General features: G+C 42.7%; 1 protein-coding gene across 6 annotated transcripts in view; it reads left to right on the top strand.

Annotated features, from left to right (window-relative positions):
* The window catches only part of IQCA1 (IQ motif containing with AAA domain 1), a 171,405-nt gene that overhangs the window by 126,885 nt on the left and 30,187 nt on the right, over nt 1–14,333 (top strand). For all 6 annotated transcript variants that reach the window (XM_030803119.1, XM_030803121.1, XM_030803118.1 and 3 more), the window contains one exon: nt 2,496–2,695. In XM_030803119.1, coding sequence (XP_030658979.1) covers nt 2,496–2,695 — 200 coding nt within the window. The remainder of the gene's footprint in view (nt 1–2,495; nt 2,696–14,333) is intronic.

Raw genomic sequence — 14,333 nt, 5'->3', positions numbered from 1 at the left:
TAGAGAACGGGCTAGGGCTGCCACTTGCCTTTTACCCACAGGCTCCTATTACTAGGTCCTAAACAGAGGCAGCCTTTCAGGATTCAGTGCAAGTGTGTTTCATGGATCTAAAGGATCACCTTTAAGGCCCTGCCAGTTTTCACCGAAGTCTACTCTCACTGCTAAATGAGGTTCAATTGTGACTTTTTTCAGACAGACACACTAGAGCTCTGTGGTGTGCAGGTGATGCAGGAGAGATGGGCTCTCCGTAACACAGATATCTGCGGCTCACGTTCGCTTTTTTCTTTTTTTTTTTTTTATGGCTTTGATGTGTGTATGACCTGAATCACCAGGGGCAGGATGGCAACTCCAGCCAGGAGTTTCAGTTCTGACAACAACTCTCAACTAGAAATAACCTTCTGTGTGTTTAATTTGCTTTAAAATGAGATGGGAGTAGTTCAAACCCTTATTGTTCCACTTTGACTTCAGAACTTAAGCCTATTGGCAAGAAATAGTTAATTCCTCTTCTAAATTAATGTCAGAAGTAGTAAATGGAATTTGGGGTTAATATAGATTTATATATATATATATAAAATACATGTTTTATATAATAATATATAATAGCACATAATTTATATTATATATAACAAATATATCATATTTGAGGGGTAACATAATTTGTGGTCAACAGAATAAATGTATAGGTGTCAATGGAAATAAAAGAGAGGAGACCTCACACTTCCGTGAAGCATCATGGAAGGCAGTAAGACAAAGCACCAAGAGGCCAGGTGCGGTGGCTCATGTATGTAATCCCAGCACTTTGGGAGGCCAATGCGGGTGGATCACCTGAGGTCAGGAGTTTGAGAGCAGCCTGGCTAACATGGTGAAACCCCGTCTCTACTAAAAATACATAAAAAAAAAAAAAACATAGCCGGGTGTGGTGGTGGGTGCCTGTAATCCCAGCTACTCAGGAGGCTGAGGCCGGAATATTGCTGGAACCCGGGATCACGCCATTGCACTCCAGCCTGGGCGACAAGAGTGAAACTCCATCAAAAGAAAGAGAGAAAGAGAGAAAGAGAGGGAGGAGGGAGGGAGGGAGGAGGAGGAGGGAGGGAGTAGGAGGGAGGGAGGAGGAGGAGGGAGGGAGGAGGGAGGGAGCGAGGAGGAGGGAGGAGGGAGGGAGGAGGAGGAGGGAGGGAGGGAGGAGGAGGGAGGGAGGAGGAGGAGGGAGGGAGGAGGAGGAGGGAGGGAGGGAGGGAAAAAAGAGAAAGAAAGAACCAAGAGCCAACAAGTTTGGAAGGGAACGCCTCCTTAATGGGTTGGTGTATTTCACAGCTGCAAAGGATACAAGGTGGTATCTGTGGTTTCCAAGCTGGCTTTGAACACACCACAGAAGGGCCCTCAGGAAGCACCCCACCCGCACCTTCCCTTTCTCACTGAGGAACCTACTGTCCGAAAGGGCTGCGGGGTCCTCCAGAGAGCAGAGCTGTCTGGGGCATTTGTTCTCATGACAGGGCATAGAAACGTTAGGCAGATGAATTTTCCAAGTTTATGGGGAGAATGGTAGGTAACCATAAAAATTACGTGTCTAATCATCACTTAAATTTTCTGTATCTTTTCAATTATACAAGAAAAAAGAAAAGCATAATAATTATATTGACATTTACAGATTATCAGAAAGAGCCCATTAAGTGACAGAATGCAAACTAACATGATAGTAAATGATCTGATCGCAGCACTTGCCAGAATTTAATCCCATTCACTTTTTAGCTGCTCTGTGCCCAATACCTGCTCTGCTTTTGTTCTCTGCAATGGAGAATACCCACACCTGAGGCCCCTTCTGGGCACTAAGGAAATTGACAGTGTGGTGGAGAACACAGGGCATGAACCTCTGAATGACTCCAATAATTCAAGTCACTTCATTATCAAGTGTCAGGTTAACTCTGCCGCTACTGACAGCTAGAAACCAGGGCAGGAGAAAGAAGTTCCAGGCTACTGCTGCCTGGATCTCCATCTTCCCTTTATCTCACAAGAATCACTAAATGGTAGGCAAGAGGGTTGCAGGGAAATAAACACTTAGTCAACCTTATCGTCTATGCCTCCACATTCCTCTTCCCAAGCTTTCAAAGAATTTAATGCTGCTGCCAACAAGCAGAGAAAGCACTCAAAAAAAAAAAACAAAACAAAACAAAAAACAGCCAGAGGTAAGCTATTGCAGGAATGCTCTTTAAAATTATGATTTTAGGGGAAATACTGATGTGGAGAGGGGGAGAAGAAGGGTATTAAGGACCTGCAGAGACCCTATGGCTCTACCACGAGCCCTGACATACAAATTAAAGGTGTCACAGAGCCGGCTGGGATGGAGGCGTGTCTCTGGTTTGAAATGCTTTCGATGCCTTTATCACTGTTGCAGAAAGTGGGGTCACACGATGCAGTTTTGACCTGGAGTTATCCTAGTTGAAGAACCACTGATTTTCTTGGCAGAACATCAGCACCTTTGCCTCTGCCTTTTTTAGGTTCTGCAGCAGTGCATGAGAAAGCTCCTTTGGTGAAATCGCTACTGTTAGCCGGACCGTCTGGGGTAGGGAAGAAAATGCTGGTCCATGCCATCTGCACCGAAACGGGAGCCAACCTCTTCAACTTGTCCTCCTCTAACATTGCTGGGAAATACCCTGGCAAAAATGGCCTCCAAATGATGCTGCATGCAGTCTTCAAGGTATTGATTACATTTCTTGGTTTCCAACTCTCCTCCCTCTTTCAAATTACATTTTCAAACCCTGCAGATAATTTCCTTTGGCAGACAAGCATGACTCTCTTAAATTTCCTCATTGTCTACTCCTGCAAATTACTTCATTATTGCGTATGGCCAAACACACACAATTAGAAACAACTTTTTTCTTTCTGTAAGCACCCTACTGTGCCATCCCAATCACCCTCCCTCTGCCACAGGAACCCTTCTGGAAATGCTTTCATGTCTCATTGAAAATTAAACCCACAATTTCTTTGTTCGGCCCACCTCACTTTAATAATTGGCATCAGGTAGAGGTATTTGCATTATTTGGATTCTTCCTCACATGACATGAGTTGCCAAGGTATGGCACCTTCTGTGCTTCTATGCACTCCTCACACAGGTGTGATGGAAAAGCCTGCAGGCACCTAAGCCGACCAGAGTAATGTAAAGACGTGGTGATATCACAGGATCTGAGCAGCTCTGTGATCTTAGCTAAGCTCCTAGCTTCCCTGGGTCTCCATTTTATCATCACAAAATGAATGCATTTGAAAGAACTTTGATACAGAATATTTTATATTTAGGATCAAGGCTTTACAAAATTTAATTTCTACTTGGTTGAGAACCTCCAGGTTAGCCTTATGCTATTCATTTCAGTTACTGCCATGCCAGCTTTTACTGTATCAAAACCTGCATGGTGGCAAACACTGTCCCATATTGGAGGCTAGGTGTTGGCTCTGTATCTGCTTTCTAAGGGGCTCTAAAGCATGAGAGATGCTCACCAACGAGGCCGTTTGCAGGAATGATAAATGGACAGGAATGTCTCCTTAGTGTCATGCTAATACACCAAACAACAAGGGAGCGACAGCGGTAGGATTTCTTTTTTTTTTTTTTCTTTTTCTTTTTTTTTTAATTATTATACTTTAGGTTTTAGGGTACATGTGCACAATGTGCAGGTTTGTTACATATGTATCCATGTGCCATGTTGTTTTGCTGCACCCATTAACTCGTCATTTAGCATTAGGTATATCTCCTAATGCTGTCCCTCCCCCATCCCCCCACCCCACAACAGTCCCCGGAGTGTGATGTTCCCCTTCCTGTGTCCATGAGTTCTCATTGTTCAATTCCCACCTATGAGTGAGAACATGCGGTGTTTGGTTTTTCGTCCTTGCAATAGTTTACTGAGAATGATGGTTTCCAGTTTGATCCATGTCCCTACAAAGGACATGAACTCATCATTTTTTATGGCTGCATAGTATTCCATGGTGTATATGTGCCACATTTTCTTAATCCAGTCTATCGTTGTTGGACATTTGGGTTGGTTCCAACTCTTTGCTGTTGTGAATAGTGCCACAGTAAACATATGTGTGCATGTGTCTGTATAGCAGCATGATTTATAGTCCTTTGGGTATATACCCAGTAATGGGATAGCTGGGTCAAATGGTATTTCTAGTTCTAGATCCCCAAGGAACTGCCACACTGACTTCCACAATGGTTGAACTAGTTTACAGTCCCACCAACAATGTAAAAGTGTTCCTATTTCTCCACAGCCTCTCCAGCACCTGTTGTTTCCTGACTTTTTAGTGATGGCCATTCTAACTGGTGTGAGATGGTATCTCACTGTGGTTTTGATTTGCATTTCTCTGATGGCCAGTGATGATGAGCATTTTTTCATGTGTTTTTTGGCTGCATAAATGTCTTCTTTTGAGAAGTGTCTGTTCATGTCCTTTGCCCACTTTTTGATGGGGTTGTTTGTTTTTTTCTTGTAAATTTGTTTGAGTTCATTGTAGATTCTGGATATTAGCCCTTTGTCAGACAAGTAGGTTGCGAAAATTTTCTCCCATTCTGTAGGTTGTCTGTTCACCCTGATGGTAGTTTCTTTTGCTGTGCAGAAGCTCTTTAGTTCAATGAGATCCCATTTGTCAATTTTGGCTTTTGTTGCCATTGCTTTTGGTGTTTTAGACATGAAGTCCTTGCACACACCTATGTCCTGAATGGTATTGCCTAAGTTTTCTTGTAGGATTTTAATAGTTTTAGGTCTAACATTTAAGTCTTTAATCCATTTTGAATTAATTTTTGTATAAGGTGTAAGGAAGGGATCCAGTTTCAGCTTTCTACATATGGCTAGCCAGTTTTCCCAGCACCATTTATTAAATAGGGAATCCTTTCCCCATTTCTTATTTTTGTCAGGTTTGTCAAAGATCAGATAGTTGTAGATATGCGGCATCATTTCTGAGGGTTCTGTTCTGTTCCATTGATCTATGTCTCTGTTGTGGTACCAGTACCATGCTGTTTTGGTTACTGTAGCCTTGTAGTATAGTTTGAAGTCAGGTAGCGTGATGCCTCCAGCTTTGTTCTTTTGGCTTAGGATTGACTTGGCGATGCGGGCTCTTTTTTGGTTCCATATGAACTTTAAAGTCGTTTTTTCCAATTCTGTGAAGAAAGTCATTGGTAGCTTGATGGGGATGGCATTGAATCTATAAATTACCTTGGGCAGTGTGGCCATTTTCACGATATTGATTCTTCCAACCCATGGGCATGGAATGTTCTTCCATTTGTTTGTATCCTCTTTTATTTCATTGAGCAGTGGTTTGTAGTTCTCCTTGAAGAGGTCCTTCACATCCCTTGTAAGTTGGATTCCTAGGTATTTTATTCTCTTTGAAGCAATTGTGAATGGGAATTCACTCATGATTTGGCTCTCTGTTTGTCTGTGATTGGTGTACAAGAATGCTTGTGATTTTTGTACATTGATTTTGTATCCTGAGACTTTGCTGAAGTTGCTAATCGCTTAAGGAGATTTTGGGCTGAGACGATGGGGTTTTCTAGATATACAATCATGTCATCTGCAAACAGGGACAATTTGACTTCCTCTTTTCCTAATTGAATACCCTTTATTTCCTTCTCCTGCCTGATTGCCCTGGCCAGAACTTCCAGCACTATGTTGAATAGGAGTGGTGAGAGAGGGCATCCCTGTCTTGTGCCAGTTTTCCAAGGGAATGCTTCCAGTTTTTGCCCATTCAGTATGATATTGGCTGTGGGTTTGTCATAGATAGCTCTTATTATTTTGAGATACATCCCATCAATACCTAATTTATTGAGAGTTTTTAGCATGAAGGGTTGTTGAATTTTGTCAAAGGCCTTTTCTGCATCTATTGAGATAATCATGTGGTTTCTTCCCTTAGCCACGTGGTCCCTCCCACTGCAGTGACTCAGGACATCCCACTCTCTTTTTCTCTCCTGCTTGTAAGGAAGGAGTTCAGAGAGGAATCTGTGGAGTATACAATATGTAACCACCATTTTCATGCACTTTATGGTCATTGTACAACTTTTTTTTGAAATTTATATTGAAGTCATTTACCTACAGTTGATGCTTGGACAACACAGGGGTTGGGGCACTAGTCCCCTGTGCAGTTGAAAATCCACATATAGCTTTTGACTCCCTAAAAGTCTAATTACCAATAGCCTGCTGTTGACTGGAAGCCTTCCTGATAACATAAACAGTTGAATAACATACATTTTGTATGGTGTATGTATTACACACTGTATTCTTATAATCAACTAGAGCAAGAAAATGTTATTAAGAAAACCATAAAGAAGAAAAAATTTATTTACTATTCATTAAGTGGAAGTGGATCATCATAGAGGTCTTCATCTTTGTCTTCTTCACATTGAGGAGGCTGAGGAGAAGGAGGAAGAAGAGGAGGAGTTAGCCTTGCTGTCTTACGGGTGGCAGAGACGGAAGAAAATCTACGTGTACATGCACCCACACAGTTCAAATGAGTGTTGTTTAAGGGCCAGCTGGACCTTTCATTGGGTTATTGTTTTCATTGGTTCATTTCATTGTTTAGGTTAATTTCATATTTTTTAGTATTTCAAAATTTCTGAGAATTTTGAGGAGCTCTCCAACTATATGCATTTCTGTATTTCTCCCTGTAGTACTGTCAGTTGCTTCATATATGTTGAAGCACTGTTATGAGATACATCCACGTTTAGGATTGTTATGTCTTCCTTCCTGGTTGATTATTTTATCATTATGAAATGACCCTTTTTGTCCTGGAAATACTCCATGTCTTGAAATCTACCTGGTCTGATACTAATGGAGCCACATCAGCTTTCTTATGCTGAGTGTATATGGTATATTTTTATGCTGTCTTATTTCCAATACATCTATGTCTTTATAGTTAAAGTGCCTTTCTTATGGATAGCACATAGTTGGGTTTTGCTTTCTTATTCAATCTGACAACCTTTGTCATTTAACTGGAGCATTTGCTCCATTTATTTTTGTATGCAATTATTTAGATGATTGAGTTCAGTCTACCATTTTGCTATTTGTTCTCCATTTGTTCCATTCCTCTTTCGTTCAACTTCTCTTTTCCTGCCTTCATTTTGGTCTCTTTTTATTTTCTTTTTTAGTGGTGGCCTACGGATTACTGTAGTCATTCTTAACTTATCACAGTCTGTGTAGAATTAATATGGTATCTTACATAAAATATGAGAATCTTGTGACAACATAATCCATTTATTATCTCTGTCCTTCATTTTTTATTATACATTTTACATCTATAAATGTTATATATACCACAATAGAATGTTATTTTTGCATTTCACAGTCATTTGTCTTTTTAAAAAATTGAGAGAAGAAATATAGTCTTTTATACATCTCCATATATTTGCCATTTTTAGTACTCTCTTTGTCTCTATCAAGTTAAGTTTTCACCTGGTATCATTTCCCCTTCACCTGAAGAACTTCCTTTAGCATTTATTTTAGTGTAGACCTGCTGGCAACAAATTTTCTTGGCCTTTATTTTATTTATCTTAAAATATTTTTACATTGCCTCCATTGTTGAAGGATATTTTTGCTAGATATAGAATTCTGGGTTGATCTTTTTTCCAGCACTTTTAAGACATTATTCCATTGTCTTCTGGCCTTCATTGTTTCTTATGAAAAGTTAGCAAATTTTTTAATTGTTTATCTCCTGTGTGTAATGTGTAGATAAATAATTCTATCTCCTGTGTAATCTCCTGTGTCATTATTCTCTGAATGGTTATACGATTTTCTCTTTGTTTTGATTTTCATCAGTTTGACTATGATGTGTCTAGGCATTCTTGTTTGGTTTTTGTCGTTGTTGTTGTTTTTGTATTTATACTGCTTGTAGCTCACTGTGTTCATCGAATCCGTAAACATACGTTTTAAATCAAATTTAGAAACTTTGGGCCATTATTTTTTCCAATTTGTATTTACTTCATTCTCTGTCTCCTCCCCTTCTGAGGCTCTAATTATATACACATTTGACTGCTTGATATTGCTCCACAAGTCACTGAGGTTCTATTCTTTCAAATTCCCACATTGGATATTAATCTGTATTCAAATTTACTTACCCTTTCTTTTACCATCTCTAATCTGCTATTAAGCAGATTAGATTTGCCATTTTTTAATACTCTCTTTGTTTCTGTCAAGTTAAGTTTTCACCTGGTATCATTTCACTTTGTCAAGTTAAGTTTTCACCTGTTATCATTTCCCCTTCAGCTGAAGAACTTCCTTTAGCATTTATTTTAGTGTAGATCTGCTGGCAACAAATTTTCTTTTTTCTGATCTTCTTATTTTTTATTTCTGATCTTCTTATCTTTTGCTTTTCAGTTCTAGCACTTACATTTGCTTATTACTCGTTTTCATTTCTCTGCTGTAGTTCTCTATCTGCCCATTTCATATGGCCATCTTTTTCCTTCAAGTCTTTGAACTTAATTGCCTTAGAGTCCTTATGTGCTCATTTCAAAATGGGGTCATCATGGGGCCTATTTCTGTTTGACTGCTTTTCCCTTGGCCATGCGTCATATTTCTCTGTTTTTTCATCTGATTGATAATTCTTATTGTATATTAGACATTGTGGATGGTACGTTGTGGAGCCTCTGAAGCAAGTGGGGCTTTGTTCTAGCAGGCAGTTAAATTACTGGCTGATCAGCTTGAACTTGCAGAGACTTCGTTTTCCATTTTGTTAATATGGGTCTATTTTGACTTTGTCTGTGGTCCAAAGCAAATCTCTTAGTCCTGGAATATGGTCTTTACTCCAGGGTTTCAATTGAAAGCCTGTTTACCAAGCTCCTCTGACTTGGCAGTAGCTGAGGAATGCGCTCTGTTCTCTTAGTTTTTCATCTATTGCTTTTCACTGAGCTTCTTGGAATCTTCCCCCACGCAAGCACACATCTAAAGTTAGCCAACGATTTGAAGGTGAGCTGGAATTTGAAGCCAGGCAGCCTGACTTGTGGCCTCCATGTGCTTAACTACCAAGCTGTAAGCACTAAGTTCTTCAGAGGAAAGGTAAAATGAACCTATCCTCTTGCCCAAAAGAACACCTAAATTTGTTCATTCTAAACATCAAATTTTGTTGACATTTGTCAAGTAACAGAAGCACATAAATATAAAAATATTCGTGTTTTGTAAGCATCTATATATCCCAGACTGTTGCATACATCACCATGTATTAACTCCTTCAGTCCTTACAACAACTCTATGAGGTAGGCACTATCATTATACCCATTTTACTGATAAGAAAACTGAGGCACAAATCATTTTAGTAATTTTCCTGGTTGCAGTGCAATGATAGGATCTCACACAGTCTGGCTCCAGAGCCTCCAAGTTTCAAAACTGCATTATACGGCCGCTCACTGAAATAGGGCTGAATTAAGTATCCGTTTTCGAGTCACCAAACAGCTTAGTAGCTCCTGGTGTGAATCTAGGACAGAGCAAGGATGTGATCTTTCTGTTGTCACTCTAGGAAAGTCTTGTTCCTGCTGCTGAGAGATTTTGTCTTGATACCAGATAAGCGAGTTTTGCGTTTATTAGAATTATCACAAACTGGCATTGTGTGGACTGCAAAATGCTGGGTGTCAAGTTATTAAAATGTGGACCACCACATTCACTCACCTGGGCCACTTCATGTCAGAGTGCCTGACACACACCTCATTAAACTTCACCTTTCTTGTGTATATAACTGATTAATGAAAGACCCAGAGGTCTCAGGAGTGGGACTCAATTAAAAATTGTGTGCGGTGAGGCCACCGTGTCCCAGTGTGACTGACAGAGCAGCTATCTGCATTGCAAAGAGGTATTTGCTTTTAATTAACCAAAGGCAAGCGGGACAGGATGCTTGTGCCCGTAAGTTGACGGCAGGAAGCTGGAGTGCCTGACTGTGCCGTGTGAGCTGCAGAACACGGCCGTGGCTCGAGGGCAGCAAAATCGGGTTCATGGCATTTGTAGGAGAAGGTGAAATAACAGAAGGGCCTGATTCCTCACGGAGTCTTCCTAGAGAGAAGTCCTGTTACCAAGTTAATCTTGAGAGGGTAAATAATGCAACTACTGGGAAATGCTCATCATTTCTCACTTCAGGCAGGTGGCATTCGCCTCACTTACAGCACCGTGGAAGCACGCAGGGAAAATGAGTCTCTGATTTGTTTCACAACCGTAAATTCAAATCCATTTTGTGATCATTGTGTTTGGAGAATTTCTTTATTTTACACACAGTAACTAATAGAGTAATGAGTGAAGGGTGAGGGGAAGCGTTTCCTTTTTAAGGAAGACATTTTTAAGAAATGTGTCTACAAGTTAATGACCATTATTTCAGATTCCCTATACTACTAAAGCTATACAAAGAGAATATGCATATCTTGGAAATATAAGGAATATTATATTTGTCTAACCAATTAAGAAATATTTGACAAATGGTGAACATGCAATAAACATTTCACAGATAAAAGAAGTTATAAGGCAGGGCTGTTGCCTACCACCCACCCCAGGTACCAGCCTCCTTGAGTCTGTATAATAGTAAATCGGGGACAGTGGAGCAGGAAGGGCTTTTTCTGACCCCTGCCCTGGAGTCAGGCACACGCTAAGGTGCTTTACACATACTTTCTCTTTTAATTGCCTCAAAGCTCTGATGAGGTAGGAATTAACGTGCCCATTTTACAGATGAGGAAACTGACACTGAGTGCTGAATTTCAACAAAAATGCAAGAGAACCAGAGGACTGACCTCTGGATTTCAGTCTAGGTCCATCCACCCGGCTCTTCTGTGGGCTCACAGCCAGCAGCCTTACGGCAGCACACCAAGGGCTCTTGCCCAGATGTGGTGTGTGGTGGTGTAGACAGCTAGTCCAGGTGTCAGCAGGGGTGCCTAGCCGTAGCTCATAAAAGATATGTTTCTGTAGCTCATAGAAGAAGACTCTTCCTGATTAATAACCCAAAGACATTGCTGCTATTTGTGGTTGATTTAAAAAAAAAACACGCACACAGACACACAGAGATGTACAATTAGTGTAATACATATGTTAGTCTCATTTTACAAGGTGAACTTCAGTAAGGATAATGCAAGGCCTACATCTAGCCCCCAAAACAGGGCTAATCAAAAAGGAGGGGGAGAGGAAAGAGAGGAGCAAGGACATGGGGAGAGGGACACAGGATTTAGCGGCTCCAGTGCAGCCTCAGGTGTGGACACGGTGGGAGGCCAGTGCCCTGAGTCTTGAGCGGGTCGTCCATGAAGAGGCCAGGCTCACCTTCCACTGTGTGCGGACGCAGCTGCAGGCTGAGGGGCGATGTGCACATAGGCTGCAGAACCTTTTCTTTTTTACATAGACTATTTTTCAGAGCAGCTTTTGGTTCCTGGCAAAAGGGTGGTCCAGCTGTGTCAGAGGCTGCCGTGGGAAGGGGACTCCCAGGAGGAAGGCAACAAGAGAGCCAGGCTTCTCCAGGACCTGGGATACACGTCCCACTCCACCTGTCCAGTGACGACAGGGAGCACCCCACGCAGGGAGGGCATCAGGCTGTGGAGGCCCCGGGCGCTGTGTGTCAGGTGTGGAAACACACTCTGCAGGATGTCAATCACCAAAAACAGAGTGGCATCCACAGGTGTTGTGTATCGGGGCAGTGGGGACGAGGCGGGACCAGGGTTTGATGCTACAAGCATTCAAAATGTTTAGGCAACCCGGAAACACTCGGGGTGGGGGTGATGGAGGTGCTTTGGGAAGTTGAGAATGCCTTTGCACACAGGCTTCTCCAAGCTGGCTAGAGTCCCTGCCACCTGGTGAGAATTCATTGGCCCTAGTGTGGTGGGCAGTGGGCTGGGGAGGAGACGGGGCTTCAAGGGTTAAGTTCAGGGGGTTTGTAAGCCTGACGCCCCCCGCCATCCAACATCTTCCCCTTGAACACAGTCTGGATAAGCACTAATTGCATCAACATGTTCCTGTTACTAGCACCAACCTGCCCCCAACACACACGCACACATATGCACAATAACATACACACACTCATACACACTAACATACACACACGCACATGCACACACACTGTCACATACATTGACACACATTGACCACATAGACACATACATACATGCATATCCTGTCCTAGTTACTGTGCCCAGTCTCTCCTGTGAGCTCCTGAATCCCAGCTCCTCTCTGGTGCTTTGCTCTGCCTCAGTTTACCTCCCATTCCACCCAGGGTCAGCCCAGCCAGGCTTCTCATTCTGGTATACCTCTGCCCTTCTTTTGATGATCATTTGTGGTTTATATCCAGCTAATTGCAGTGAGGACTTGAAGTAACCCCTGCAAGTACATAAAAGGTATTACAAGGAAATAGAAGCTTAAAATACAATTTTTAAATAGTGGAAATGCAGGCCAAAATGTCACACGAAGTATTGAAACAGAACCCAAGTGACCAAAGTATGGGAAAGTGAGCCCCCTCCCCCTGCAAATAAGCCTCACCCCCCTGCACCCTCCCTAACCCCACAGCACCTCACTCAGCGACGCCCATTCAGACACAGGCAGCTGCACCCTCCACAGGCAGGGACCGTGTCTCCCAACTCCCAGACACCCCTGCCTCCTACCACAGAGCTCTCAGATGCTCCGTAAATATGTGTGGGATGAGTGAATGAATGAATGAGTTTCAGCTGAGACACAGCAGCTGAAAAAAATAGTAGCTGTTTTTTTTTCCTGCAGTTCTCCTTGGCAAGCAAAATAGGATCCTTTCAGAGAGAACCTCCAAAACGTCCAGGGGTCATCTGGGCAGAGCATCTTCATAACCCATGTGTGCCGAAACACAAACAGGTTTTAATTGTTGAGCCATTATCCCGAGAATCTAATTCTGATGGTGAATGTTTGACAGTGTTTCTTTGGAAAATACAAAAGATGAATCCCATAAAATGCATGTGGATAGAGACGTCTTTAGCTGTTTGCTAGAACTTCCTAGAATTTGAAAAGGCACACGGTGGAAATTTGTCTTTATTTCATAATTGACACACAACAGAAACCCTCTAGTGATATTTGATAGTAGCGAAGAGCCCTCTACTGGCAGGTGAAGTGAACTGTCCGACAGAACTCTGGAAAGTTCAATTACGAATTAATTAATGTAATTGTCCATGACCTCAAACTATCTGTAGGTAATTTAAATGAAGCCTTTTCATAGCTAAATGAAAATTAGAAAAGCAAAGGATACCATTTTTCATGAGCAAATTGGCAGAGAGTTTGTTATTATTAATCCTCGTCGAGGAGAAGAGTGTAGGGAGCCAGAGCCCTCATTTATTCCTGGGGAGAGTGTAAACAGATGGAACCCCCGGGGGGGGCAGTGCGACAGCACGCATAAAAACGACACGCGCAGAACGTCCAGGCCCCTCCACCTGGACGTCTCTCCTGGCAGGCATTCTAAGGAAATTCTCAGCCAGGTGCCCTAAATAAGTACTATTTGGGGTAGTAAAATATGGAAACCATCTATACATTCAAAACCAGGGGATTAATTAGAACCGTAATGCTGGTGCTCCCTGTTAAAATGATAATGGAGAAATAAATAACTTTCATATGACATGAACAAGGCAGCCCGTAAAGCAGTATGTGTTGAACAAGATCCCATTTGCGTAAAGGATCTGTAAGGACAGGAAATGTTCGACGGTTGATTCTAGGTGGAGGGAGAAGAGGTGTTGTTTATGCCATTTGGTATATTCTGAGATTTTTACTAAAGAACACTGCTTTTCTGCAAACTGTAAGAGCAGATCTTATTCCCAGCAGATGCGCCTGCAAACATTTCTTGTCTGGCCTGCACACTTTCTGCAGCAGCAGCCACCCTATCCCCCAGTGTCTGTGGTGCAAGGAAGGTGAGCCCCTGTCCTCCCAGCCCATCCTCCTGCCTTCTGTCCCTAGCCCATGCTATCCCCAGACATTTCCTGGGCACTGACTACCCCATGAGCCACGTCCTCCCCAGGCTTACTGTCTGCCCATCTTTCTGAAGGAGCTCTCCCTGTCACCTGGCTCTGTTCCCTCCACTCCCTGCCAAGGCCGCCAGTGACCTCCTCATTACCAAACTCTCTGGCCAGCACAGGCCACCGCTGGCCGCCCGCCTCCTGCTCGTTGGCCCCCTGGCTTCGAGGCTGGCTATCGCTCCAGACCCATCCCTTCTATCCACGGCTGCTGCCCCTTGGCAGCCCGGACCTCATCCTCTATCATCGTCTTCCCCGTGTGGCCCCGGGCTCTCTGCCACCCTCTCCCGGCCTCATCCACTGTCCCCCTTTACTTGAGAATTCCTTCCATCCATTCTTGAGGCGTCCACTGCCAGTGGTTTGCTGTGGCCTTGGAGGCCCTTCCTGCCCT

The sequence above is a fragment of the Nomascus leucogenys genome, chromosome 22a, assembly GCF_006542625.1.
Source record: "Nomascus leucogenys isolate Asia chromosome 22a, Asia_NLE_v1, whole genome shotgun sequence".
Classification (NCBI taxonomy): domain Eukaryota; kingdom Metazoa; phylum Chordata; class Mammalia; order Primates; family Hylobatidae; genus Nomascus; species Nomascus leucogenys.
Note: the sequence above shows the minus strand (reverse complement) of the source record. Positions and strands in the feature narration are given on the sequence as shown.